The 27,500-nt window shown below is 41.5% G+C and overlaps 1 protein-coding gene across 2 annotated transcripts in view; it reads left to right on the plus strand.

Moving 5' to 3' along the window:
• myom2b (myomesin 2b) overlaps positions 1-27,500 on the plus strand; it is a 51,240-nt gene that overhangs the window by 12,815 nt on the left and 10,925 nt on the right. For both annotated transcript variants that reach the window (XR_013933217.1, XM_080429278.1), the window contains exons 10-34: positions 626-767; positions 952-1,151; positions 1,934-1,987; positions 3,329-3,456; positions 4,702-4,885; positions 5,370-5,547; positions 6,013-6,134; positions 6,229-6,416; positions 7,251-7,377; positions 7,938-8,116; positions 11,143-11,257; positions 13,077-13,236; positions 13,420-13,526; positions 14,412-14,456; positions 15,656-15,792; positions 16,607-16,751; positions 17,040-17,102; positions 18,282-18,349; positions 22,687-22,800; positions 23,564-23,651; positions 24,566-24,604; positions 25,430-25,535; positions 26,150-26,216; positions 26,921-27,017; positions 27,256-27,292. Coding sequence is in view for 1 of the 2 variants with exons in the window: in XM_080429278.1 (XP_080285404.1) it covers positions 626-767; positions 952-1,151; positions 1,934-1,987; positions 3,329-3,456; positions 4,702-4,885; positions 5,370-5,547; positions 6,013-6,134; positions 6,229-6,416; positions 7,251-7,377; positions 7,938-8,116; positions 11,143-11,257; positions 13,077-13,236; positions 13,420-13,526; positions 14,412-14,456; positions 15,656-15,792; positions 16,607-16,751; positions 17,040-17,102; positions 18,282-18,349; positions 22,687-22,800; positions 23,564-23,651; positions 24,566-24,604; positions 25,430-25,535; positions 26,150-26,216; positions 26,921-27,017; positions 27,256-27,292 (2,890 nt within the window). In the remaining variant the exon portion in view is untranslated. The remainder of the gene's footprint in view (positions 1-625; positions 768-951; positions 1,152-1,933; positions 1,988-3,328; positions 3,457-4,701; positions 4,886-5,369; positions 5,548-6,012; positions 6,135-6,228; positions 6,417-7,250; positions 7,378-7,937; positions 8,117-11,142; positions 11,258-13,076; positions 13,237-13,419; positions 13,527-14,411; positions 14,457-15,655; positions 15,793-16,606; positions 16,752-17,039; positions 17,103-18,281; positions 18,350-22,686; positions 22,801-23,563; positions 23,652-24,565; positions 24,605-25,429; positions 25,536-26,149; positions 26,217-26,920; positions 27,018-27,255; positions 27,293-27,500) is intronic.

The raw sequence follows: 27,500 nt of genomic DNA on the forward strand, positions 1-27,500 counted from the left end.
CTCTGCTGCCTCTTTCTGCTCTCGCAACTCACAGGCCGTTTTAGATTGTAACAACTTATAATCATTACCTGACTCCAGTGACTAGCTGAGTGTGAGAAAGCCTGGGAAACAGGTTAATCCACAATGACATTAACACTGATCTCTGCAAACTAAATAAATAGCTGGAGCTAGATAGCTGGAACTCCTCTTGGTGTGGCGAGCCAACAGTCTGTCAGAGACTACAATTCTATTAGCCTCATTCATGGGGGGAGCTCAACAATGGTTAGCCAGCTCATATCGTCAGTGGCTTTTAAAACAGGGAGAAACCTTTTGTGTAGCTGAAATGGAAAGAGATTTTGCATGTTCACAGTGTGAATTCATTCATATTTCATTCACTATTAAACATTTTTAGTTTGATTCCATTTTTTAGTTCTCTACTTTATATTTTATACACATTGTGTTTTTGCTATTATTATTATCATTATTATTATTAATTGTAATATTGTAATAATGTAATAGAACTAATACGTAATAATAAGTACAAAAAAGAATGTTAAAATAATATAAGTAATAGTAATACAAATAGCAGTACTGTAGCTCTAGTGATTTTCAGTGTCTTCCTAAAAACGTGTGTTTGTATGTATAGATACTCCTCCTCCAGTTGCTCTTGCCCCACCTGCTCCTATGGACCTCAAGGTCCATGATGCCAACAGGGATTATGTCATTGTCTCCTGGAAGCCTCCTAATACCACAACAGAGGGTCCTATCGTGGGATACTTTGTGGACAAGTAAGAACGATTGAACTGGATAATGAGAATCAATGTTGTCTTTTTATCTTTTTATACCTCTGATAATTCTATGTCTCGTCTCATCTCGTTTCTTGTCCTGTCCTTTCCTCCTCTACTCCCCTCTCCACTCCTCTCCTCTCCTCTCCTCTCCTCTTCCATCGCCCTTTCTCCCTCTGTTTTACAGGTGTGAGGTTGGGACAGAGAACTGGACCCAGTGCAACGACCACCCCATTAAGATCTGTAAATACCCAGTGACTGGCCTGTTTGAGGGACACTCCTTCTACTTCAGAGTCAGAGCCATCAACGCTAAAGGAATCAGCAAGCCGTCCCGCATTTCTGAGCCTATCGCTGCAATGGACCCCACAGAGTTTGAGAGGCTCCATGGTATATTGATAATGATAATGATAATGATAATGATAATGATAACAACAACATCAACAATGAAGTGTATAACACCTTTGTAAAACATTATTACAAAGCATTTTACCTAAACAGTAGAATAAAACAAGCAATATAATGTGATAAGAAAATTGATCTGAGCAAAAGAATAGTACGCAAAATAGTACACAATGCACAAAATAGTGTAAAATGGTAATGACATGTTAACAATATAATGACATATGTATTTATAGTAAAATGAAAATAATAGTAAAATATAAGAGTTTGGTAGCCTGATATCCACAGGCAAATTGTTCCAAAGCCTATGAGCCCTGAGCTGCTTTCACACATCCACTGCAACTCGGAATTTATCTAGACATAACCTGGAGGCATTGCATGTGAGAAAGCAAATGTCCCAATCAGTTGGACCGGAAATGCAACGGGTTTGACACTTCTAGTGGCAAAGGACAGATGTCTTTTGTAGGTTTTGGTAGATATAATGTATTAGAAAAAAATAGGAAACACAACATTTCAGTCCAGAGACCTTCACCGGGTTATCTCGCCAGGTAAGAGAGCTCTTCATCAGACTGATGAAGACTGATGAAGAGCCGGTAGGCTCGAAACGTCACTGTAAAGGAACCAAAATACGTTTTTTAAGCTTAAGCATAACCCCAGTGTGCAGACTTCATTCTTTTTGGTGTTTCAATAGTACCTGTATGTTGGTAGGATGCATGCTCTTTAAATGTTTTAAAAACTTCATTGGAGATAACGTTTTTCTCTTTCTGCAGCCATAAAACTGGGAGGAAAGCTGGATGTGGTGTCTTACCATGATGAACTGGAAGGTAGGAATGAACGATATGCTGTACACAGTAAATACATCTACTGTATAAACTATACATAAGTACACAACTACTGTACATGTATGACTGTATTTCCATAGAATTAGATGGTTATGTCTATTCTTATTGATGAGTAAATAAACTAAATACTAAATAAAACTATAAATTATAGGTTATATTTATATGTAACCATTTAACACTAACTATAAATTAAAGGTAGGGTAAGTGATATTTTTTGTTGAAAGGTTAAAGCACTATTTTGTTCAGTAATAGGAGTCTCCCCATCTGTCCAGTTCTTCAATAAACAGAAAATACATTTCATTTAGACACTTCAGCTCAGAAATAACCAGACCATTAATTAACTATTTACCATTTATTAACCATTACCATATTAACCATTTACCATATATGCAATGATATTGCATTCAAGTTTGGCGGTGTGACTCTGCTCCTGTGATATTACAGATTACCTGCGCAAGCAGGACAACAGATCTGAAATAACAAACCCCCCAGAGCAGAGCATAACATACAGTTTTACATAAAACATTGAACCTTCAATGCATAATTAAACTACCACATATTATAGTACGATCCATTGAACCACAGTACAATACACAGTACTGACTTAAAGGAGTACGACTGTATAAGCTTGTTAGCGAATGGGGGGGGTCCGGGGAGTGTGAATGAAGTATATAAACGTTCTGCCTTCCGTGTCTACATGAACTATCGTTACACTGAATTTTCAGGTGGGTTGCAAAAGTTCAGCCAATCAGGAGAGAGTACCCATTTATCAGCGCTATAGCGTTCCGGTTCCAATTTTGTCTGCACATTACTTTGTGTCATCACTTCCAATTCCACTTGTTTAATCTGTATCCTGTCTGAGTTCTCTTTCCTGATTTGATCAAATTGGTATCTCGCCTTGAAAATGCATTTTCTGTTTAATAAAGAGCTGGAGAGACATGGAGACTCCCGTTACTGAACAAACACTCTATAGCTATCAGAATATAGAGCTATACTTATTTTAACCAAAGAAAATCACTTACCCAACCTTTAATGTTCATATACAGTATGAGAATTGACATTATGTGGGGATGTTTTAATCATTTTAATTACAGCAGTAATAAAACATGAATTACCTTGAATTACCTTTCTTTTTGTTTGATTGCTTTCAACATTCATGTTGAAAAACCTTTGTTATGCAATGTTAAGAAACAATCTAAGTGTGTGTGTGTGTGTGTGTGTGTGTGTGTGTGTGTGTGTGTGTGTGTGTGTGTGTGTGTGTGTGTGTGTGTGTGTGTGTGTGTGTGTGTGTGTGTGTGTGTGTGTGTGTGTGTGTGTTTGTAGCTGCGGGCAAGCCCCCTGGTTCTTCATCTGGAATCGTTATCTCAGAAATAGACAGAACCTATGTTGTTCTGAAATGGAAAGGCCCAGACTATTGTGGCAAGGCCCCAATGTGGTACCTCATCGAAAAGGTAAGAAAAACTTGAAAAAAAAAATCCTATAAAACCTTAAGAAACTACATTTAAAGATGAGAGGCCTTATTCCACTGCTACTACTATAGCTTCCTGCTGCTCTGTTTTAAACCGCTTTTGCCATGAAACCCTATGATAAATGAGCAAAATGCAACCGCATAGCGGCCACTTTTAGAAGGGGCTGATCAGATCACAGCTGTACACACATGCAGAGCTGCTCATCCGAGCTGATGGTCTCACTAATATTCCCCACTATCGGCTACCGAGGCACCCACACCAGACTACCTCCTCTTTTTCTGCCTTTCCGCCTAACAACAGTGTATTAAACCTATTATTACCTAATATAATTACACCCTATTCGCTTTATTAATCGTGGCGTTGTATTTTCATGAAGGCAGGCCTATTAATATATCGCAATTAAAAAGTGAGTTGTGGTCCAGCAGCGTGAGTTCCAGGTGACTTAAGGCAGCAGCCGTGCCCAGCAGCAGAGCTTACAGGCGGGAGAGGAAACACGGAAACCTCAGTGCTAATCTCTGGCAGCTTGTCTATAAAATATCTATACATTTTAGGTGATAAATATGCCATACAGTTGCTCAATCTTGGGTAATTCCACATCTACACCTACTAGTTTAAAACTTTGTTTTCAATATTCGGTACGTTCCATGGACCATAAAGTTATATTGAAGTCTGTTTCAGTCGATAGCGCCCCTGCCCCCTCCCCCCTTTTACATTTTCAGCAGAAAAGGCGCTATAGACAGCGTTTTTTTCTTCATTAAAGGTGGCTATTGTGAACATAGCCTTAGGCTCAGTTTCAGTAGTGCTTCGCTACCAGCAACTGTGTAGCATTCTACAGTAGTACTGTATTATGATTAAAACAATAACTTGCATTTTTGTAGTGATCATTAGTGATTTGACTCTCATCAATGGCAGTGTGGCAGTGTCAGATCCCCTTGTTACGCTGTGTTTGACCTGCAAAATAATTCACCAGGGATTATACAGAATATCATCTCATGGGCCAATGATATTTTAATCCTCTGCCTAAATCAGGATTAACATTAAGCAGACTACTGCCACTGAAATTGGAATGATTCACCATGTACTGTACAATATATTGTACCACTGGAGGATGTACATTTTATATAAAGATTTTGTAATATTGCCTTTTTGTGTGTTAAACTGTTAAACTAACAGTCTCTCTCTGTCTATGTCTCTTTGTCTTGTATTTATTTCTATGTCTCTTTATAGTTAATGGTCAAAGGGGGATCATGGCAGCGTGTCAACACACAGGTCCCTATTCGCTCCCCTCGTTATGCTGTGTTTGACCTGCAAGAGGGTTCAGACTACCAGTTCAGAATTCTATCTGCCAACATGTACGGAACCAGTGAAGCATCAGAACCATCTGCAACCATTACGACTCTGCAAATTAAAGGTATTTTTGTTGTTGTATGGATCAGTTTGTATAAACAGTAATTCAATCCAGGTACTTAGGCACACTATGAAACCAGTGAGCAAGTTGTTGCAACAACCTTAAATAGTTGTAAAGAAATAACTTTCTGCTCACTTTACAGTAGGTCTAGATGCTAACGCCAAGCTTTTAATCAGAAGACCATCTTCAGAGCAAAAACTCTGTAGTTAAACTGGTAATGTTGCTCTTTAAATAGTAAAATACCTGCCAACAATATAATAGGAAGGCATCCTAGCCGTGGCTCCTTTAGTGAAAACATACAGTAGGAGATAACCAAATGACATTCACACTTATTTCTGTCCATTACTACTGTATATGTAATATGTTTAGTATTTTTATATATGGATTTATTATTTTCTTTTGCCGCTGGATGTTGTTGACTGTAAGAGGGACATTGTTGTTATTATTTATTATTCATTGTCTATTAATGGTGTCTTGTTTTTTTCAGGTGTCCCATCATCTCCAGGACAGGTGGTTTCTACCAGGGAAACAGACACCTCTGTTCTCATCACGTGGGCTCCTCCGAAGGAAACCAACGCTCTGATTGGCTACTACATTGACCAGTGTTTGAAGGGAGCCAAGGACTGCTGGACCGCAGCCAACCACAAGCCACGGCCCGAGAACAAGTATGTCTAAACCAGTCAAAAAATGTCTACTAATTCACTGTTTATGACCCACTGTTCCAAAATGGGTCATAAATGTGTTTTATAATGGCCTCTAATGTACAGGATGAGAGCAGAACTGCACAGTGGCTCTGTGGTTTGCACAGTTGGGTTATGGCCATGGCAGCGATGGGTAGAGTTGACATGTTCCTTGTTTTACTCTGCATGCTCAAGTCTCAGTTTCCTCCCACAGTCCAAAGATTTAGTTGAACCAGAGATGCCAAGTCTAATTGATGACTGAGATCGGAGGTTGTGTCGTGGCTTAAAGGGGTTAACATTTCTGTGATGAATACACAGGACTATATGAATAGTTTTTAATGCGAAATACTCATTGGCGATTTTCATATGGTTTATTTGTCATGCGCCTGGTGTGTAAAGACCTTTACAGTATGTCTTTTTCTCTCTTCTTTCTTTTTGTCTTCTTCTTAGGTTCGTGGTTAGTGGTCTTACCACAGGAGAGACCTACGTGTTCCGTGTCCAAGCCATTAATGAGATCGGTCTCAGTGATGAATCCCAGGAGTCTTCACCACTGTCTGTCAAGGCTGCCCTCAGTCAGTATTGTTAGAAGTATAGTGATTATTTTTGTTGCTGTGATTCTTCTTCTGTGGTTTCAAACATTCTTATTTTACACATTTCTGCTTTTAGCTCCCCCCTCTGCACCGTATGACATTGCACTGCTGAGCTGCGACGGCAATTCCATGGTTCTGAACTGGAAGAAGCCTCTTCATGATGGAGGGTCAAAGATCAAAGAGTATTACGTAGACAAGAGACGTGCTGGAACGACCGTGTGGAGGGAGGTCCACATCCCATCAGTTCTAGAAAGAGTGTATAAGGTATAAACATAGTGATGCATAGTGGTTATGATGAGAAATAAGAGAAACAATATATCAACTCATGTTCCATCAAATTATGACAATAACAGGATAATAGATGACCAATTACTGAAATGCAAATGAATAGGTCAATGTTCATAAGCAATGAACATCATTAATTCAAAGCTCAATAATTCCACTCAATAAATAAAAATACAAATATAATACAGGAAATTTAAGCAGGATAATCAAGTAATTACTTCTCAACTACTAGACGTAACTATGAAACTCTGCGGGTGGCAGTAGACTGGTTCAGGGTGCTTTTTCAGCTGGGAGGGGAACTGAGGAAGAACCTCTGCATGAGTTGCACGTGAGTTGCAAGTGAGTTGCAAAGGAAACTGTTGGAAGGTATCAGAGGAGGCATATGATGGCCAACAGTGGGGGTTAGCAGTGACAGGGACTGCAGTACATATGGGGGAATTGCTCAAACTGCTGAAAAAATTATAACAATAATAATTAACTGAATATTTTATTGCCGATTTATAAGGTACAGTACAGACAGTTAAAAACACACCAAATGGATGACACAAAAAAGCCTAAGGCATGTTTCCACTGTGGTCCATTAAACATTCAACACTCAAACAACTGGACAAACAACAGCGCAACAAAACAACCACACAAACATATTGAACACATTTTCAATATTTACAAATTCATGATATATAACTAAATCATCATCATCCTACTTGAGCATGCATTGGGCACAACAGTGACCTATCGATTTGAAACCTATTGCAAGTGGCTGTCTGACAGTTATAGATGATTGATTAATGATGGTAATGCTATGATTGACAGGTGGAGAAGTTGACTCTAGGAGCAGTCTACCAGTTCCATGTATACGCTGCTAATCTGGCTGGTCTGGGAGTAGCTTCTAAACATTCAGCTGACCTCACCTGTGATGCCTGGAACATGCCAGAACCTGGTTAGTAACTATAGTTTTCTTCTGAGTGACTGACCTTAAAGGGATAGTTCACCCACAACAATGACTTTTTTCCTATCGATTAGTCACCCAATGGTTGAATTCATGGATATTTCTTTGTCTTTGTCGCATTCCTAAGCCAATAATTTTATGACCGGCAGCAATTCTGGCAGGAGACACAAGGAGTGTCCTTTGTGTCTCCTTCCGGAACCGCTGCCTACCGGTCCGCTGGCCATCAAATCAAAAGTCTCCATGGGGTTACTATTCGATTACTGTAATTATCTTCTATAAGCCAGTGTGAGGCCTGGACTATGAGAAATCGTATCTAGTCGCTATAACCCTGATTAAACTAGACCCACATAAATACACGTAGTAGGAAACATAAACAAAAAAGGTGTATATTTACTCAGGACCCATAAAAATGGGCCTGCGACCCCAAAATGGGTCCCGACCCATTGTTTGGGAACCACTGCTCTAAATAACTACACAACACAACAGAGACTGGCCTGTACTGTACTGTTGGTGCATCAATGTTGTATCTAATTAATGTGTTTGTCCTATAGGCCCAGCCTATGACCTGAGGTTCAGTGAAGTGAGAGATGATTCACTGTTGATAGAGTGGGAAAAGCCTGTGTACACTGGCACCGGACCAATCACAGGTTATAAGGCTGAGTACGCAAAGACGGGATCCTCTGATTGGACCACAGCCAATGCCGCAGCTGTCAGTCACCGCTTCCTCAAGGTGAGGTCACTGTTGTAGGTCATAATGAGTTAATTCACTTGCAGAGGACAGTTTTTGAATGGACAATGTGTGCCAGTGGCCTTGTTTGCTCTGCAGGAATGAAGTCATCTATCTTAATTTACCTACTAGTCTAGAGTTTTTTCCCCGCTTACATTGCCTTTCAGGTAAGTGCAAGGAAAAGACTCTAGCAAGTGAATAAGCTGTGTTATACTGACATCTAGTGGCCATAACAGAGAACAGGACTGACTTCTTCAACCACAATGGATATTAATGTTACAAAATGGGTTAAAAAAAATGCAGTTGCTTAGATGGTGTTTTGGATAGCCATGCCTTCATGAGTAAAATTATTATAGTTAATGTTTTCTGTGTGCATGGGCTGTGTCTTTTTCTTTTTGTTCTTTTTTATTTTATTTTTATATTTAGAGTAGCCACCCTTTTTCTCCACAATTTAGTCGTTATGCCAATTATTTCCTCCCCACACACATTTCTGTGTTGTCACTGCTGTCGTGTCCTACTGACTCACCTGCCAGTGAGGAGCCCCCACCAGGAGGACGTAGAGCCTTTGTCCTACTCCTCCCGCCCAACACTCCCCGCTGACAGGTGCCGCCCCAGACCGTAGGAGTACGTGCAATGACTTATATAACCCTCCCCGCCTGGCTTCCCTCCCAGGCTCCCACGAACACGGCCCAATTGTGTTGGTGTAGACTCTCGACAAAGCCGGATGCACCACAATGGATTCTAACCCACAACCTCCGTGGTGGTGGGCAGGGACTTTACCACTGCGCCACCTGAGCGCCGGGGGGGGGGCTGTATCTTTTTAACTGACATTGTCTACCTATACAGGGTATGTGAAGGCAATGCGTAGCCAAACAGTTCTTTACGTCTTTTGGTTGGTTTATTTTTATCTACAAAGGGTGAGTGAGTGTGTATGTGTGTCCTCCTCGTATCTCAAGAATCATCCACCCAATCGCCTTCCTATAAGGCCTTCATGTAAGCGTATTAGTGGCGCACCAAGGGCACTCCATTGGGGCGTCAGCAATTTGCATTTACAGTACACTTGTGTTCGGTGGGGTCACAATGCTTCCCTACCCCCCTCCCGAGGGTGTTTCAGTGATTTAATCACAATCCATCCTCATTGCGTCTTTGCAGCCATCTGGGAGATACGCAAGGCCCTGTGTGCCTGAATGCAGCAGTGCGAGGCCTTTATAATGACTATACCTACGTCTTTTTTCTTTTTCTCAGGCACAATACATCTAAGCGCTCATCATGCGCCTTCTACTGCTGTGACATAGCCTACCCTACGCTGCACTGCTAATAGACAATAGAATGATTCTAGAATTAGTTTAAATACACACCAAGCTGCTGGACATCAAAGTACACACAGCAGGTTAATTATAGGACAATATGAAGCGCTTCTTTACGTACGGAGCAAACTGTTGGACATCAAACAAAAAGCATTCATACCCCACACTGAATAAACACTCACTATTATTGACAGAATCTCTCTCTCTCTCTCTCTCTATATATATATATATATATATATATATATATATACATATATATATATATATATATATATATATATATATATATATATATATATGCGTTGCGACACATTGTGAGCTTGAAGATCGGCTATTTTCAGCGAAGATATTTAATGTAGAGGGAAAACAGAAAAGTCCCTAGTATACTCTGGTCAACCATCTATAGGGTTTAAGTGGTTAACAGTTTGGGAATGTTCTGTCCATTCTCTTAAGAAAGCACAGATGTCTTGGTTTCCTCGGGCGTTCAAGAACAGTTTAACGCACACCCCCCTATCTTGTTTATAAATCGTTTAGAAAGAGGAGCTCGCAACTCACTTCTGTAATGCTCCAAACGTTATTAAGTACGACACTTGAACCCTCAACGGGTCTTCTCCAGGTTAAAAAGTTAAACTAAAAAGTGAGTTGTGAGCCCTTCTTTCTAAGTGGTTTCCTTGGGCACCGCTCTCCCTCCTGAAGAGAGGCCTCCATATACTTGTCTCCGCTGCTCCTGACCATCATCACCTGGGGCTGGGCAATCCTGTCTAGATACTACCCTTCCTCCGCGTAAAATTATCTTCTTCAGCTCTCCTGACGATCTGGGCCACTTACTTGCGACTGGGAGGCCTATTTTTTTGTGAGATATTTTTCAAAGGAACCCTTTCTTTTTTCAGCCCCTGATTCAAATATCCTTCATTTGTCTCATTCTGTTGACATTTTCAGTGTCCTCAACTGCACCATACAAATGCACCATGCGTGCAAAGGGGTCGTGCCCGATATTGACTTATTGATGTAAGGTCACACAAATGACATGTCTGCAATGTGATGTCATAACATAGTCTACTATACTGCATTTTAGGTATGTGACTGACTATTAAGAAATATGATTATGTGAACATTTATACATTTATTAAAGGCACACACACACCCCCACACACACACACACAAATCTATGGATACATCGATTCCCTCCATGGCACGAGGCCGCAACCGCACCATTCGCCCCTACTGTACCTGCCCCCCTAGTGGCGACAATGAGTCTTGGAGTATTTTTACATGGTCAAGTGCTATCCTATTACTATCACCCGAGACACATATTAATGCCTGGCGTAAAGGGTAGGAGACTCTCTTCCATTGGCATGGCTACTTTTGCAAGCACATTATTTTAATGATTTTAATTAATTTAAATTTTCAGGACAAGAAGCTTGATTTTAGCTTCCCTAATTTATTAGCCACATTCACTATTTCACCAGCCAGAGGGATACGTAAAAACGATCTCTGAAGCTTCTTTTTTTTTTTTTTTTACCTGAGCAAGTCAATAGGGGAGAGTAGAGGAGAAACACTTACCAGCCACAGTACAAAAAAAAATTACAAGCGGTTGACAGATGGCTGGTGGCAATTTCACGCGCCATTAAACCCGCTCAAACTGTGGTACCAACAATCACATCGACTTTCCATTCATGGACTTCACGCAACATTATGTCCTCTCCCACCTCTGTCTCCTAGGTAACAGGTCTGGAGGTGGGCTGTAGCTACGTGTTCCGCGTGCGCGGGGTCAACGAGGCAGGAGTGGGTATGGCCTCTCTGCCCTCTGATGCTGTGGTCGCCAAAGCCCTGCCAGGTAACCTTGGGAAATGATACATTTTGTGTTGTTTAACGCTAGAATATGTAGGTGCTGTGATATTTCTTTGTTAAAACTTTAAGCTCTATATAATTATTATGATAGCAATCATTGCTAATATGGTGTTTGTTCAGTAACAGGGGTCTCCCCGTCTCTCCACCTCTTTAGTAAACAGAAAATACATTTTCAGGTGGGACACCAATTTCATTCAATCAGGAAAAATAACCCATTTATCTGCTTCAATTTTTATATTGTTGCAATTTTGTCTGGTCCTTTGCTTTAGTTTTATCACATCCAATTTCACTTCCTTATCTTGTATCCTGTATGAGTTCTGTTTCTGTTACTTAACAAACACTATAGCAATGATTAATCGGAATATACAGCAGAGCTATTTGACACTTATTTACAAAAAAAAGTAAATCACTTAAAGTTGTACAATGCAAATTCACAACTAACGATTTTTAGCAACCTCTGCTGGTCACTACCGTCACTGCATACAATTTCCGTTGTCCTCGATTACCCAGAATTCCATTCGTTTTCACCGGAAGCCGGAAGCGTTTCAAAAAGCGATCTTTTAATTGTTTTATACTATCTACGGATCGTTTCTCTTAGCCAGTGGAGCGTTAGTTACCATGAGCTGTGCTTTCTTTTTCTGTTCTTTTTCGATCTTCTAATCCTACATTATCTTAAAATCAGCGTGAGGTTCCTTTTTGTTAATAGCGCGGTAGTTCCTGGCCAAACAGGAAACCGTTGCGGTAGTTCCTGAGGACGTCGGCCACGACGTCATGACGTTGGCCAGGAACGTCATTTTCCCGGGAAAGTCCCCCCCGTACACGTTCAATAGAAAATATATAAATAAAAGGCTTCCGGGGGTGAAATTCACGGAGTGGGTGTTGTGAAACTTTTGCCACTCGCAAAAGATATACAATTTAACTTTAGTTTTGTTGAAAACGTTACCTAGTATTACTTTAAAGCACCTAACATGAGAACTAACATCTTTTGCCACACCTTGCATTTCTACATAGTAAAATCTACACAGTAACACCTATTTGAAACTCAGAGAGTGTACAAATGTAACCAAATGGACTCTCTCAGAGTTCAAGTAACACTGAGGATTTTACTGTGTAACGATCACAAAGATCGTGTTGCTAGGTTGAAATGACTGAGACGGTAAAATAGAGACTGCAAGGGAGCTGACATCTCCCTGCCTAGTCTTGCATAGCCAAACAATCAGAGATCCCCGCCTACTGATACGTGTGGGGAAATCTAAATTCAATGAATGGGCTTAGACGGCAGAGAAAATGAGCGCTAACAAACCTACGCCTCACTGCTTTGAAAACCAATCTTGATACCATCCCGTCCTAAGGTCTTAGCACTTTTTGTTTTTGTTTTAAGCCTTTTATTCCTTTATACGTATGAGTTCAGGTGGAGATCTCTGATCATGTGGCTATGCCATACACTGCAAAACTAAAGAATTGAACTGACACTTCCCATGGGTGTTTTTCTTTAATTAGACTAGCATTTGTGCACTTTCAAAGCACTGATTTACAGCACAATTCTGAAAACACAAGTGTTGTGTTACAATCACAATTGCAGCAGTGGACGTACAAATTACAGATGTATCTGAGAAATAAGTGTGTGTGTGTGTGTGTGTGTGTGTGTGTGTGTGTGTGTGTGTGTGTGTGTGTGTGTGTGTGTGTGTGTGTGTGTGTGTGTGTGTGTGTGTGTGTGTGTGTGTGTGTGTGTGTGTGTGTGTGTGTGTGTGTGTGTGTGTGTGTGTGTGTGTGCGTGTTGGTGTGCGCACGCGTGTGTGTTCTAGGAACCCAGGAGGTTTCCTGTGGGGTGGATGAGAAGACGGGTGACATCTTTATGTCCTTCGAGTCCTGCCAAATGGGTCTAGGGTCTCAGTTTGTCTGGAAGAAAAATTACAAAGAAATCACAGACTTCTCCAGAAGTGTGATCAAGACGGAGGGCAGCATGTAAGAGCGTGCACACAGATACACATGCACATGGGGGACTGGTTATGCAGTATCTCATATCATACATTATATCATTAGCTACATTTGGTAGAAGTAATTGTCATGATTTTTTCAAACCATTAACGCTCAACCCCCACCCCTTCTCTCTCTCTCCCTTTCACTGGGTATTCACTGGGTCTCTAGTTCTAAGTTTGTCTTCACGAGCGCTGAGAAAGAGGACTTTGGATCTTACTCTGTTTCTGTCACCAACACAGCTGGAGTGTCATCCAGCCACACTATCACTGCTGAAGGTAGGAATTACACCAGTGGTTCTCAAGCCCTTTAACTTCAAGGACCCCCCGCGGTTTCATATGCATTATTTAGTCCACAGACCACCATTTGATACCATTTTCTGTCTCTGGGACCCCAATCTACGCTGTAATATCCTCAGTGTTAATCTAACTCAGAGAGTGTACAAATGGAACCAAATGGACCCGTAAGGGTCCAGTTGGTTCCATGTGTACACTCTCTGAGTTACAGACCAGCAAGGGTATCAATCATTTAGCTGGGGACCCCCTGGAACCCCCTCAAGGACCCCACATTGAGAACCAATGGTCTCTACTGTATGTACGGCCCTGGGACATAAGCAGTTTAATCAAATTATGCATGGTTTCCACCTACCCTACAGTATGACTGTATGGCCCCTTCATGGATAGACTATTGTCTAACCTAACGCACAGTACCAGGGCCATAAACAGAAGGCTTATCTCACATAGTTCCTGTTTATATCTTTAAGCTGCAGAAGGTGTTTATATTTAGAGACCAATAGCAATGCCAAGAAACATCTCATTTATATGCTTCTGCACCGCTATTTGAAATGTGTGCTGACATGAGTGAGTGACAAATGCCAGGCGTGTAAAATTGTAACTGTGGTTCATAATGACTCATTCAAGCCAGGGGGCTCAGAAAGCTCAAGATTAAAGATTAAAGTTACCCACATGTCAGCATGTCAGAGTCTTCTCTGTGCCTCTAGCCGTTCCCCACTTAATATAACCTGACATGTTTGGAAGACAAAAGTCACATGTAGTAAGTGTGTAAGTTTTAACGAGGGTTTATACAGTATGTATGACTCGCTTGTGCCCGTGGCTGGATAAGTTGAAGACTCCCTGCATTAAAGTTGAATCCTTATGTTCCAGCGTTGGAGAAGATGCTGGCTCTCAGCTATGACATCAGACACCCAAGTAGGTATTCTCTCTCTCTCTCTCTCTCTCTCTCTCTCTCTCTCTCTCTCTCTCTGCATGCCTCCTTCCTTTTTCTTTCTTAATCTCACCTTCTCTCTTTCACTTATCCTTTCTCTGTCTGTCTGTCCCACTCTCATTCTTTCTCTTCCATTCCATCTCTCTCTATCTCTGTTCTTTGTTCTTGTCTTGCTTTGAACCTCTGAGGTTTCTTTCTTCTTTCACGTGCACATTTTTACTTGATCAAAACTAGCTTACCTGCTTTTGCATCATCACCCACTCCACCTGTTCATCTCTCCTCTTCTTAACACCTCTCCTCTCCTCTCCTCTCCTCTCCTCTCCTCTCCTCTCCTCTCCTCTCCTCTCCTCTCCTCTCCTGTCTTATCTGTCATCTCCTCGCAATTAACTTGATTAATTCATATCTTATGTTCATCCCCTATTTGGGGGCGAACATTCAGTGAAAATATCAGTATTACACGCTCACAACGCGGCACAATGCTTCTAGATTGGCTTTTGCCGGCGAAGATATTTGGTGTTGAGGGAAAAAAGGCGTGGACCCAGTATAGAGAGTCCTGGGGGACAACTATAAGTATATAGGGTTTAAGTTGTTAATTCAGTGTACTATTGACACAAATGAAGAAGTTCAACCAGTCCAAGAGGCAATTATCTCATTTTTCTCCACCTCCTGTTCTCTCTGATCTCTGTCTTCCGCTCCTGTCTGTTACTGAATAGGGAATAAAAGTACAAACAATTTAGCAAGCTTCTCCTTTACTCTCTTCTCATCTCATCTCTTCTCCTTCTCTCATTGCATTTATTCTCTCTCCTAACTTTTCTGTTCATCTGAAGTAGGCATTTACTTTTAGTAATTTTCCAGAGTGGCTTATAATGAATGTAATAAGTAGTCTTTTTATATTAGTGTTTTGAATCCATAATGCTTTCTGCTATATCTTCCACTTTGCTTTAACCACTTAAACCCTATACTTCGTTGACCAGAGTCCCCCCAGGGGTCTATACTCACCCCCCCCCCCCTCTAATGGCAGATCTACAAGATCACTGAGCTTGTAGATCTGCTATTTTCGCCAAATGTTTGTCCCCGTAATATAGGGTCCATGTGGCTAAACCCCATTCAGCCTCTAATCTGGTCTAAAGTCATCACATGTTACCACATCTCATCTCATCTCATCTCATCCCCTCTCCTCTAGTCATCCCTCTGAAGACAGAGTTGTCATACAAGATCTTGGAGAGAGGCAGGATGAGGTTCTTCCTGCAGGCTGAAGAGATTTCTTCCCACGTTACCTACAAGTTCTTTGGCAACAACAAGGAACTGTCAGGAGCTGATGTAAGACCTGACGGATGGATATTGAATTAAGGATATCTCCTGTAACTTCACCCGCAGCGAGAACGCTACCATCACTTTTAAAGAAATGCTGTCAAAAAAGACAACATAACAGTGCAGTAGCTTAATATAATAAAGATAACCTTTTTATATTCTACCACACTATTGTGCATTAGTTGATAAGAACTACATTACATTGAATATTTATCCCAAGACTTGACTCTAAGTGAATAGAATTTAAAATGCATGAGAGAGAAATTGCAGATCTAGAGTTTTTCCATTTAAAAGTTCTACCAGAAGATTAATCACAATGATATACACACATAATCAGATAACCAAGTGTATAATTTCTCTCTCTCTCTCTCTCTCTCTCTCTCTCTCTCTCTCTCTCTCTCTCTCTCTCTCTCTCTCTCTCTCTCTCACACCCACACCCACACCCACACCCACACCCACACCCACACCCACACACACACACACACACACACACACACACACACACACACACCTGGCACGGCCAGACTAATATGTATCACTGCGTTGATGTTAGTCTGGAACTACAAACACATTCAAAGGTCACAGCAAAAGATGTCCGACTTTGAATTGTGGCCTCTGATTGGTCACCCACAACTCTGGGGTGAACAAAATGTAATTCAAACCGAGGAGTGCCAGGCCAATCTGCCCAGGGCAATTTCTTTTACAGTAGCTGTGGCAGATTCATCTGGTTTCAATACACTGTGTCTTATTATTTCTGTCTCTCTGTTTCTGTCTGTCTGTCTGTCTGTCTGTCTGTCTCTCTCCCTTGTCTCTCATGGTGTAGCCAAACAAAATGGCTCATGACGTAAACACAGGTGTTATTGAGTACATCATGGATCATTTCACTGCGGAGAGCGAGGGGACGTTCACCTGCCAGATCACCGACGGAGGAGGCAAAGGACAGAGCTCACTGGTTCTGATTGGAGATGGTGAGAATGCTTCCATGATGGGCCATCAGCCAGCTCATCCATAGAGCAGACACACACACCATGAAATGCCTAGTGTTAATGTGACAGCGTAAACATGGACACAAATGGAAATGTTACACTCTCAGAGTTACATTAACATTGAAGGTTTTACTGTGAAGAAACTATTGGCAATATTTTGATCACTTAAATACTGTGTGTGTGTGTGTGCGTGTGTGTGTGCGTGTGTGTGTGTGTGTGTGTGTGTGTGCGTGTGCGTGTGCGTGTGTGTGTGTGTGTGTGTGTGTGTAGCCTTTAAGGCAGCCCTGGCGGAGGCTGACTTCCAGAGGAGAGAGTATATCAGAGTCAAGGAGGGTAAGAGGCACACTACATTCTCTACTGTAAAAGCACTTACAGGATATAAGTAGGTTTATTGGATGAGTTGTGTCCCAAATTGGATTGGACACAGTTTTTGGGGGTTCACGGCAGTCGGCAGTCGGCAATCGGTAGTCTGGGTCCTGACACGAGGTGGTTGAAAAACACCCCGGCCTGCACTAAAGATTCCATCTTGCCATGCTGTTTGGCAGACAGAAACTCTAAAGCACGAACCTGATCAGCTTAGGCAAATGAGACACTGTGCTGTTGACAGAGCTTTAAAATGTTCCTGCTCCCATAAGTTCTGGGAGGATTTCGTTGCCATCGGGGCGGAAACCTTGTATCTCCATATTTCAACCTTTTATGTTTTTTTTTCGTGAACGAATGCCCTACCTAATGTAATGTCATACTTCAGTGTCACATAAATATGTGACACGCTGTGAGCTTGTAGATCTGCTATTGCAATTTTCGATGAAGGTGGTTAGTGTCGTGGGTTTTTAAAATATTGCACCAATGAAAAGTAGTGACAAGCGCTTGTGACTAAATAATATTGGATCCATTGGAACACATGTATTTTTTTCCATTTCTTGTAAAACAGGATTTCATATCAAGGTCCATTATTTATTCGGCATTTGAGCCACGGACCACCATTTGATGAGATTTAGCCTCTCAGACCCAAACATTTTGTTGTCATTATAAAGATTTTATCCACAATTCCATGCAGCATTGATGTGGTACCAATAGGAGAGATGACAGGCAAACGTTGATCAAAATAGCAATTATTTTTACATTCTCTAATTGTGTAGACTCCTTGTAAATTAAGTAATGCAGGTGTTTAACAATAATTTAACTCTTGGGAGCGTAAAATGAAACCAAATGGTATATACGTGCTTCCATTTGGTTTCATTTTACACTCTCAAGTTAAAGATCTACCCAATAAGGGTCCATTTGGTTTCCAACTCCCCATCATTTAGCTGGGGACCACCTGGAAACCCCCTCAAGGACCACCGGTGGTCCCCGGACCACTGGTTGAGAACCACTACTGTAAAGTAACAGTTTTTGGACGTGCAAGGTTTCCACCCGACAGCGCCCATTTGCTTTCTGCTCATCACTAAAGACTGAAAATGGTGCCAGCTGAAATGTATTCCCCCCCCCCTCCTCCCCCCTCCCCCCTCACAGGTCCCCACTTCAGCGAGTTCCTGACGGCTCATGTTGGAGAGGACTGCTCTGTCGCTCTGGTCTGCAAGGTAAACACCGACCAACACACAAGCTTTACGCAGATGAACATGTGTTCTCAACCTTTTCAGGCCGGGACCCCCAAAAATAATCATATTTGAACTGGGGACCCCCCATTTTGTTTGACTCCGCTCCACAGATAAATATTGTGAAAATAGCAGATCTACAAGCTCACAAAGCCTCGCGTTGCGAGGCGTTGTGAGCTTGTAGATCGGCTATTTTCACAATATTTGCCTCTTTCTTATATTATTTGACAATTTGGCCAATGTTTTATAGTATAGTTTGTTGATTACTTTTGATGCAGTAATGGTCTTTTTCTTTTCTTTAATTTATTTTTATTTTTTAGGTATTAAAAAGGTCTTAAAAGTCCATAAATTGTCACTTCACTGTCATCTGGGGACCCCCCAAAATCATGTGGGGACCCCCCTGGGGGTCCTGACCCACAGGTTGAGAACCACTGCTCTATAGATCAGTGGTCCGGTTCGGTCCTCAACCTTTTCTGGATCAGGGCCCACTTGAAGATCTGATGGGTCAGATCAGATGGGTGGGCCGCGTGCAATTTCAGAGCATGTTTATTTTAATGATCAATCACTCGATTGTGTTCTTTTCCGGCTTGGATCAATGGAACCAAACCTTAACATTTTCATGGTTTTCACCCATTCAATCCGGGAACGCATCTGCGTCATTTTAGATTTTAGCTATAACCATTATTTTTATACTTTGGGCTCAGAGTGCCGCGCTACAAGCTTGTAGATCTACAATTTTTGGGAAAATCGTGACAATTTGTGCAAATCTTTGAATATACATTTCTTAACATTTTTAACTCAAATCTTTGCTTCTAGGGATTCTACAAATGTCTTCTAAATCATTTTTTTTGCTCTAATCATTGGTTCTCAAACTTGTTTCATGTCAAGGACCATCCAAAATGATATGTATTTGTCCACGAACCCCCATCTCAAAATATTTTGTTCCAGGGACCCCCAGAAGCAACGTTGTGAGCTTGTAGATCAGCTTTTCTCATTGAATGGGGGGACGCCCTGGTTCAAGTGGTTAAACACAGTTGCATGAATGGACCTTGAAGTCCAATATGGCTGCAATATCGGACTAATCGAGTTAGTCGTCAATTAAAATGTTCTCACGTTGATTAGTTGATATAAAAAAACTGTTTAAGCGCTTCGCGATTATTTGATTAATCAAAAAGGTAGAATAATAACTACAAAAATAATTGATAGTTGACATTGATAGCCCTATGGAAAGTGATGGTGCTGATGTTGAATATCAATATAAGCACTGAGGTGGGTGTTCTACCCAGGTTTGCTGCTGTATAGATGGGTTTCCGCGCGACGTCATCACAGAGCAGAGTGCGCAATCTGCGCATGCGGGTGGTAGAACGAACCGGAAGCGCCATTCACTCTGTTGTTATTTTCGGGATTTAGATAGGCATAATGCTGCTATTTTAGGCATAATAGGCATAATGCTGCTATTATATACAAACAGATCCAACTTCCGACAAATCATTTTTATTGAGTAAAGAAGATATTACAAACTGCATCATTTAATCTACTTTCATTAAACCTGGTGAAGACCATTTCTTTTATGAGTGTACATTTGACTAGAGCTGCTGCGGGTAATAGCGCCCTCTACTGCTCAACCCTCCACTGCGCGCGCATCATCCTCTCATGTTTACAAACAGGAAACCCATCTATATAGCTCTTTCAAAGAGTTTTTAAATGGCTCTACGAGGGACCCATTTAAGCTAGTTTCCTTTTTTCTTCTTCTGTCTGCTAATTCCCATCAGGGGTTGCCACCCATTTGAGGTTGTATTACCCCAAATATTTTAAAATTGTATTCAAGTAGCCTATTATTCACATTTCCAATGGCTGTGTGAATAACCCACTCTATGATATGAAACATTAAACAGTTTCCAGAGTGGCAATTTAGAAATAGCTTTGCAATTCAAAGAATCATCATGAAGTCAAGGGAGGTGTCTAGCAGTTTTGAGCAAAATTACACGGTCACATCAATTATTATTACACAGTGTAGACTCTAATCAAGTATTTTAATGTGGCCCGTAGGTCAGGAACGTGTATCTCCTGTTTCTGTAGCGTGAGGCAGTTTGATGTACAAGTACATCCACATGATGCTAGTATGGACTTACCCGAAATCCAACATTTGATGCTGAGTGCCAAGCATGGAGGCAGCGGGTACCATTTTTATATTATGTTATGACTCAGCTGGGGATTGAACCTAGACCCCCCCCAGTCTGAGGCCGTAAACGCTAACCACAAGACCACTGAGCTGATTGGAAGTTAGGTTACATAATTTATGAGCTAAGCCTATATTTATGCTAACAGAGTGTCATGCAATGTGGCACTTGCCAAAAATTATATATTTACTACTGAAACATTTTGATGCATCTGCGCTTTTTTCCAGTTGCAAATATATTATTTTTGTCAAGCAGCATGGCACGTTATAGCAGAAGCATACCGTAAATGAAGCTTTATTGTTAAATTCATTAGGGGAGGGAGGTATATAGGCTGTATCCTTGTCAGGCTGTCACAGTGACCTATGCAATCTCAGCAATATGACGTGAGGATATATCACAAAAGGCTGTTAATTCATACAAGTGCACATGCATCCATGGAAGTTGTTAGCAAAACGGTTAAATTAACAGATTTTACAGAGTAGGAGGGTGTAGTGGTTAACTCTTCTCAGTCATTCATTCGTATTACTCATACTGTTACGTCATACTGTGCCCTTTAACCACTTAAACCCTATAGAATTCGTTGACCGGTGTCAAATAAATGTCATTTGCTAAGATGCAGTCACAAATAGCAAAAGGAGAAATAAACAACCTCCCCCAGCCCACAAATAGTACAAACATCCATCAACATTTCAAAATAAGCAGCCAGACAAAATATGGGAACACTCCGCAGACAGCAATCAGCAGAGGCCAGTCCTTCTTGGTTTATAAACTCCTAAAAAGAATTCGGAAGCTTTATTTCTGTTGATTATTTCTCTTCGATAATACCAAATGGTATTGTATTTTATGTTGTTGGAAAGCCTGATTAGTCACCTTTACAACACGGTACAACTTGTTGTAAGGATCGTGCATTCGTGGAATGAGCAACACAGTTAACCATGTGTGGGTAGTGCCCCCCAGAATATGACCAAAATACCCTGCAATGTTCTTCTGTTGGTATTCACTCTCCCTTTGAGCTTCAAGTGCTCAAAACATGTGCCAGTCATATGCGTGTGACTGGCACCTGCAGCATGGGTCCTGTTACTTTGTTGAGTTTGTGTGTGCTCCAAATGTCAACATGCCACGTTTGTCCCTTCAGGATAAGGCCTGTGCGAAAGGGCAACGCGGGTATTTTGGCAAATTCTTTGGGGGCACTACCCAGTTACCTTGTTGTAATAATCTGAAAATGCATCTGCGAATATTTCGTGTCAAACTATTCATATAGTTTATGCCTCATTCATACAGGTCGATGCCTTTATTTGCGGTGAAAAATCGATCTCGCTCTAAAATAAATGAATTACGTCGCTTTATCACCGCCAATTATTTGTATTCTGTGTGAAAAATATATCTTTGTGTGAATTAATCAACACACACACACACACACACACACACACACACACACACACACACACACACACACACACACACACACACACACACACACACACACACACACACACACACACACACACAAAAACACTCCCGGTATGTAAGGACGTTAATGCTGTATTTTGTTTGCGCCAGCTGGTGGAATCACCAATTTTTCAAATGATTCACGTTTGTTTGGGTTTAGAGCATACATGGACATGGTCCAATAACTTAATTCTCACAAAAATACCAACTTATTTACATTACACGCCTCCTTATTTACATGCAATTCCCATTTTGTTGCCCCAACTCTCCCAGGGGGTGTAGGGCAGGAAATTACCAACCAGGCGAGTGCGATAAGTCACAAAGATAATGACATACGTGCACAATAACACATTTCAGTCTATGGAAACACACTTACTTTGTATACAGTACAATATTTTATTATATAAGTATCCTGTGCTTAATACAAAATGCAGAATGTACACCAGAATGTCACCATTTTCAAGCATATAACTGACACTCAGTTACCCAGTCTGATTTACAATGGGTCAAGATGGGATTTCACTGGCTTGCTCAAAGTCACTGAAAACATGCCTTTTAAAGGAATCAGATCTGCGATTTCTCAGTTATGGGACAATATCCCTAATTTGCCACCTCATTGCCACCACTGACACTACCGTCTTTAGATCTAAACGTTCTAGTCAATAATTATAATAATCCCAATTTGTATTCCAGGTAGCAAACTTGAAGAAGGAGTCTGAATTCCATTGGTTTAAAGAAGACGCAGAGCTCGTCCCTGATGTGAAGCCTGACCTGGGATCAGGTGTCTGTAAACTGCCAATCCACCAGGTAACTGCACTGTTAGCATTGTCATCATCACAGTATACCACCACAGATTCACAGAGATAAAGTACAATACATAATTTACTAAGATGTTTCAAGCTGTTTTAAAGATGCAGTGCATGACTTTGAATGTTCTACATGAGATTCGAACCCTGGTTCCCTGCATGAGCATCAACATTTTGACTGTGATTCAGTACCTCTTGTCAACCAGTAGTGGTCCGGAGTATCTGCCCACCACCACGGCGTCGAGGGGTTTGAATCCACCGCAGTGCATCCGGCTTTGTCGAGCGTCTATACGAACACAATGGCTCGTGTTCGGGGAAGGGAAGCCAGGCGGGAGGGTGATATTTGTCACAGCACGTACTGGAGGCCGACACCTGTCAGCAGGGCGTGCTGGGCGGGAGTACTTAGGACAAAGGCTCTCTCTTGTCACTGCAGTTGTATCCTACCTCCTCACTGGAAGGTGAGGAGGTAGGATACAACTGCAGTGACAATTCACAGAAATGTGTGTGGGGAGGAATGAATTGGCATAATGACTAAATTGGGGAAGAAAAAAACTGTAGTGGCCCTACCCGACCACAGGATATGCATTTCTCAATAGAAGAGCAGATCAGACCAATGGTAGACCAACTACAACCACTGCAATTGTGTTAGGTATTTTGTATGAATGTACTCTACAGTACAGATTGGTCAAAATAACATTGTGTTCACACAGAAAAGTTATGGATTGCAGCTGTAAAGTGTTTTATGTGTTGTGCATCTGCATCAGTTTTCTGCGCTGTCAGCTGGAGTTTACAAAGCCACCATTCATGACGACAGAGGAAAAGATATGTGCCAAATGGACCTTTCTGGAAAAGGTACATTTTGCCTCTTATAGACTTCTGTTTTTTTCTAGTGAAGTTTTCTTATGAAAAGTAAAGAAAGCAACATACAGTAGAAACCTGAAACTAACCCTACAGTGATGACCAGGTTTAGCATGTAAATGATTTCCCATCATCCTCCTATTAAACATCCGTCAACAGCCCATGTTCTCTACTGGTGCAAAGAGCTTGCTTAACCACTTTACAACCCTGTTTCAAATATAGCAATGATAGCAGATCTACACGCTCAAAGTGCGATGCAATGCATAGTGAGCTTGTAGATCTGCTGTTGTCACTTTTTTCAAAATGTTTTGACAAATTTGTAATTTTCTTTGTTTACATTTTTTTCTTACATTTAAAAAAAAATATATATATTATTTGTATTATTATTATTAATAACTTTTTGGCTTATAATAACATGCCCAAAATAGGGACGCCAGGTTGAAAGTGGTTAAAGATTGTCATATTAAACCAAACAGAACTTTTCTCCTGCTGTCCACACAAAGTGTATTGTTGGAGCTGCTTTCTAGCCATCCTCTCTCCCTCCTTCCCCCCTCTCTCTCCCATCATCACTGGTGAATGTATGTCTTCCGGCAGGGGAAATGACAGTTACATTACGGTACCCTACCGGCCATATTTGCTCATAAGAAAATGTCCATCGGCTTTCCATTTGACAAATACAAAATTGGTTCTCACAAATGTTTAACGGCATCCGTTTAGCCAAGTGTAATCTGGAATAGATACAGGTTCTTCTGAACTGTGAATGGAAATAGAGTTGAGTTGTGTAAAAACTCAATTTCATCTTTTGTTGCGTTCCCACATGGATAAAAGAGCGTTTGTATTCTCTGTGGAAGGAGTTCTATTTCCTTTCTTGTCTCTCACCCCACACCCCTCTGTTGCTTCTCTCCTAGCCTTTGACGAGGTCCTAAACAAGCTCAACAAATACGCTGGTGGGTAATTCACGCACGCACGCGCGCACACACACACACACACACACACACACACACACACACACACACACACACACACACACACACACACACACACACACACACACACACACTCATGCACACGTGCACACGTGCACACATGCTGTAATTGATATGAACACTGAATATAATAGTATGGTGTACACAGTTCTTTGAAATGTCACCACACGGCATGTTTACACATTATGACCATATTACTAAACTAAATGATATGATCATTGTTGAACAATGTTGTTTTGTGATAAGGTGATGATGGGTGCTATGTACTGTATTGAGCGAAGCACGTGCACACACAAAACACACACACACACACACACACGCACACACACACGCACACGCACACACACACACACACACACACACACACACACACACACACACACACACATACACACACACACACACACACTTGCATTTTTATTTAGAGCCACAGGTTCAAGTTAAAAACATAAATGTCATTACTATCGGGTACCTCACATGTCCAAACTGTTACTTTTCAGGATTCAAATGAAAGAAAAAGAAATTGCAGATCTACAAGCTCAAAACGTGTTGCGATGCGACGCGCTGTGAGCTTGTAGATCGGCTACTTTTGCTACTATTGTGGGACACGGTAGTATGTCGAAGTAGGGCATTAATTAACAAAAAAACATCCAAAGTTAGATAAGAGGTTTCTGCCCGACAGCAACGATATGCTAAATAGTCTAAATATTAGATGTTGTTTGTCGGTGGCAATCGGGGTGCATTTATTTGAAGTAGCTCTCCTCATGCTGCCCTTCCACCCACTAGGAGCCACTGCTGCAGAGGTGGTGATTAAGTGCACAGCGACAGGCATTCAGCTGCAGTGCCACATGAAGTATTTCACCTCTGAAATGAACGTCACTTGGATGCATGGGTAAGCTATTAACAATATGCACACGGCGGCCATTTTGCTCTCACATCATAATCGGGTGGTGGTGGTGGTGGTGGTGGTGGTGCGGGGGGGGGGGTGTCTGCACAGAATGCCCATCTGCCTTTGTACAGTACAAAGAGAGAGAAAGAGATAGGGAGAGATAGAAAGCAAGTGCAGGAGAGAAGATTTGAGGTAGGAGAGAGAGAGAGAGAGAGAGAGACAGAGAGAGAGAGAGAGAGAGAGAGAGAGAGAGAGAGAGAGAGAGACTGGCAAAGAGAGGGATAAGGGTGTTTTCTGTTATTCAATTATTCAGAGAGTAGAAATTATGGAGATTAGATTTGTTCTTTATGTGTGCATATGTGTGTGCATGTCCCTCTTGAATAAGAGAGAGAAAGAGAGAGAGAGACAGAGAGAGATTGGTGGCTCTAGGCATAACATTACAGGCAGACATGTAAACATGATTTTCTATTACCTCTGAAAGAACCCACACCGCCCACACACACAATAAACCACACACATGCACTGACGCACACACCTTAACCGTGTTCCTTTTGTCTTTCACCTCACTCTCCTCTCCCTCTAACCCTCTCCTGTCCTCTGGTCTCGTTCCTTCTTAGAACCTCTAAGCTCTCCCACAGTGAGAAGACCGTGGTTGGAGGAACCTCTGCCATGGCAATGATGGAGGTATAATCATTACATCCAATACATTGCATGTTTCTGAGGTTGATGATACATTGTAACATTTTGACGCAAAGCTCCTATAGCGAACCATCTATAAATTGAACCATGGGGTCCAGAACAAACCAAAACGTTCCAGGCCACATGCTGATTGTAACTGTATGAAGCAACAGTGCTGAGGCAAGCTCTTGGGTTGTGTTTCGTGGGTTAACATTAGTGTTTAACATCTATCTGCTATCTACCGGGCACATTATGTGGCCACATTCGGCGCAATGTGTTGGCGCCTGTCGCAACACAACCTGATTTAGTTATGGGTATGTTTTGGACGTTACATTAATTAAACCAATCAGTGTCGGCTGCCATCACCTTTTAAGAACAAGCTGTGCCCGCAGTGAGGCGCATTCCTATTTAAGAGGCAGAGATCAGAAGACGCACAGAACGCTTTTCTAGTGACATCGTGTTATTGTGATATAATGATGTCAGGACTGGAGACACAGGGGAAACAAAAGCTCTCTGCTCACCGAAATATCTCATTGAAACGAGAGTTAAAAGTGGTTAAACTGGGACCCCCTGGAACCCCTTAATGGACCCCTGGGGGTCTACGGACTATACTTTAAGAACCACAAATCTTCTGACTGACAGACAGACAGACAGACAGATGGGAAGATATCCATTAACTACAGTAAATGAGTGATTGGTTTGACTGACAGGTGATCGAGCCCATGGATAAAGACAAAGGGATGTATTCCATTATAATCGCTGATGCTGAGAACACAAACACACGCACACTGGACCTCAGTGGAGAAGGTTGGTACACACACACACACACACACACACACACACACACACACACACACACACACACACACACACACACACACACACACACACACACACACACACACACACACACACACACACACACTACTTTGATGAAAATGGATGAGGACTCTAGTCTACACTCAGTAGTTTTGTATTTAACTTTGGGTTTGAAATACATGGATTATGAGTTGAAGACAGATAAATATTGTTTTCTCTCTTTCAGTTTATGAGAAAGCCCACGCCGAGTTCATGAAACTCAAGTAAGACTACATCCCTCTAACATGTTTTGGTCAAACTAATTCATCCATTTAATTGGATTGGATAAATAGAATTGTATTTGTATGTGTTTGTATTGTATGCACGGTACAAATGGACCCAGGTCTGTTTGGTTCCATTTGTACACTCAGAGTTAAATTTACACTGAGGAATTTATTGTGTAATCCTTGCCACAACTTTCTTACCCTCAAG

The sequence above is a fragment of the Gymnoscopelus braueri genome, assembly GCF_963280865.1.
Source record: "Gymnoscopelus braueri genome assembly, chromosome: 1".
Taxonomy (NCBI): Eukaryota; Metazoa; Chordata; class Actinopteri; order Myctophiformes; family Myctophidae; genus Gymnoscopelus; species Gymnoscopelus braueri.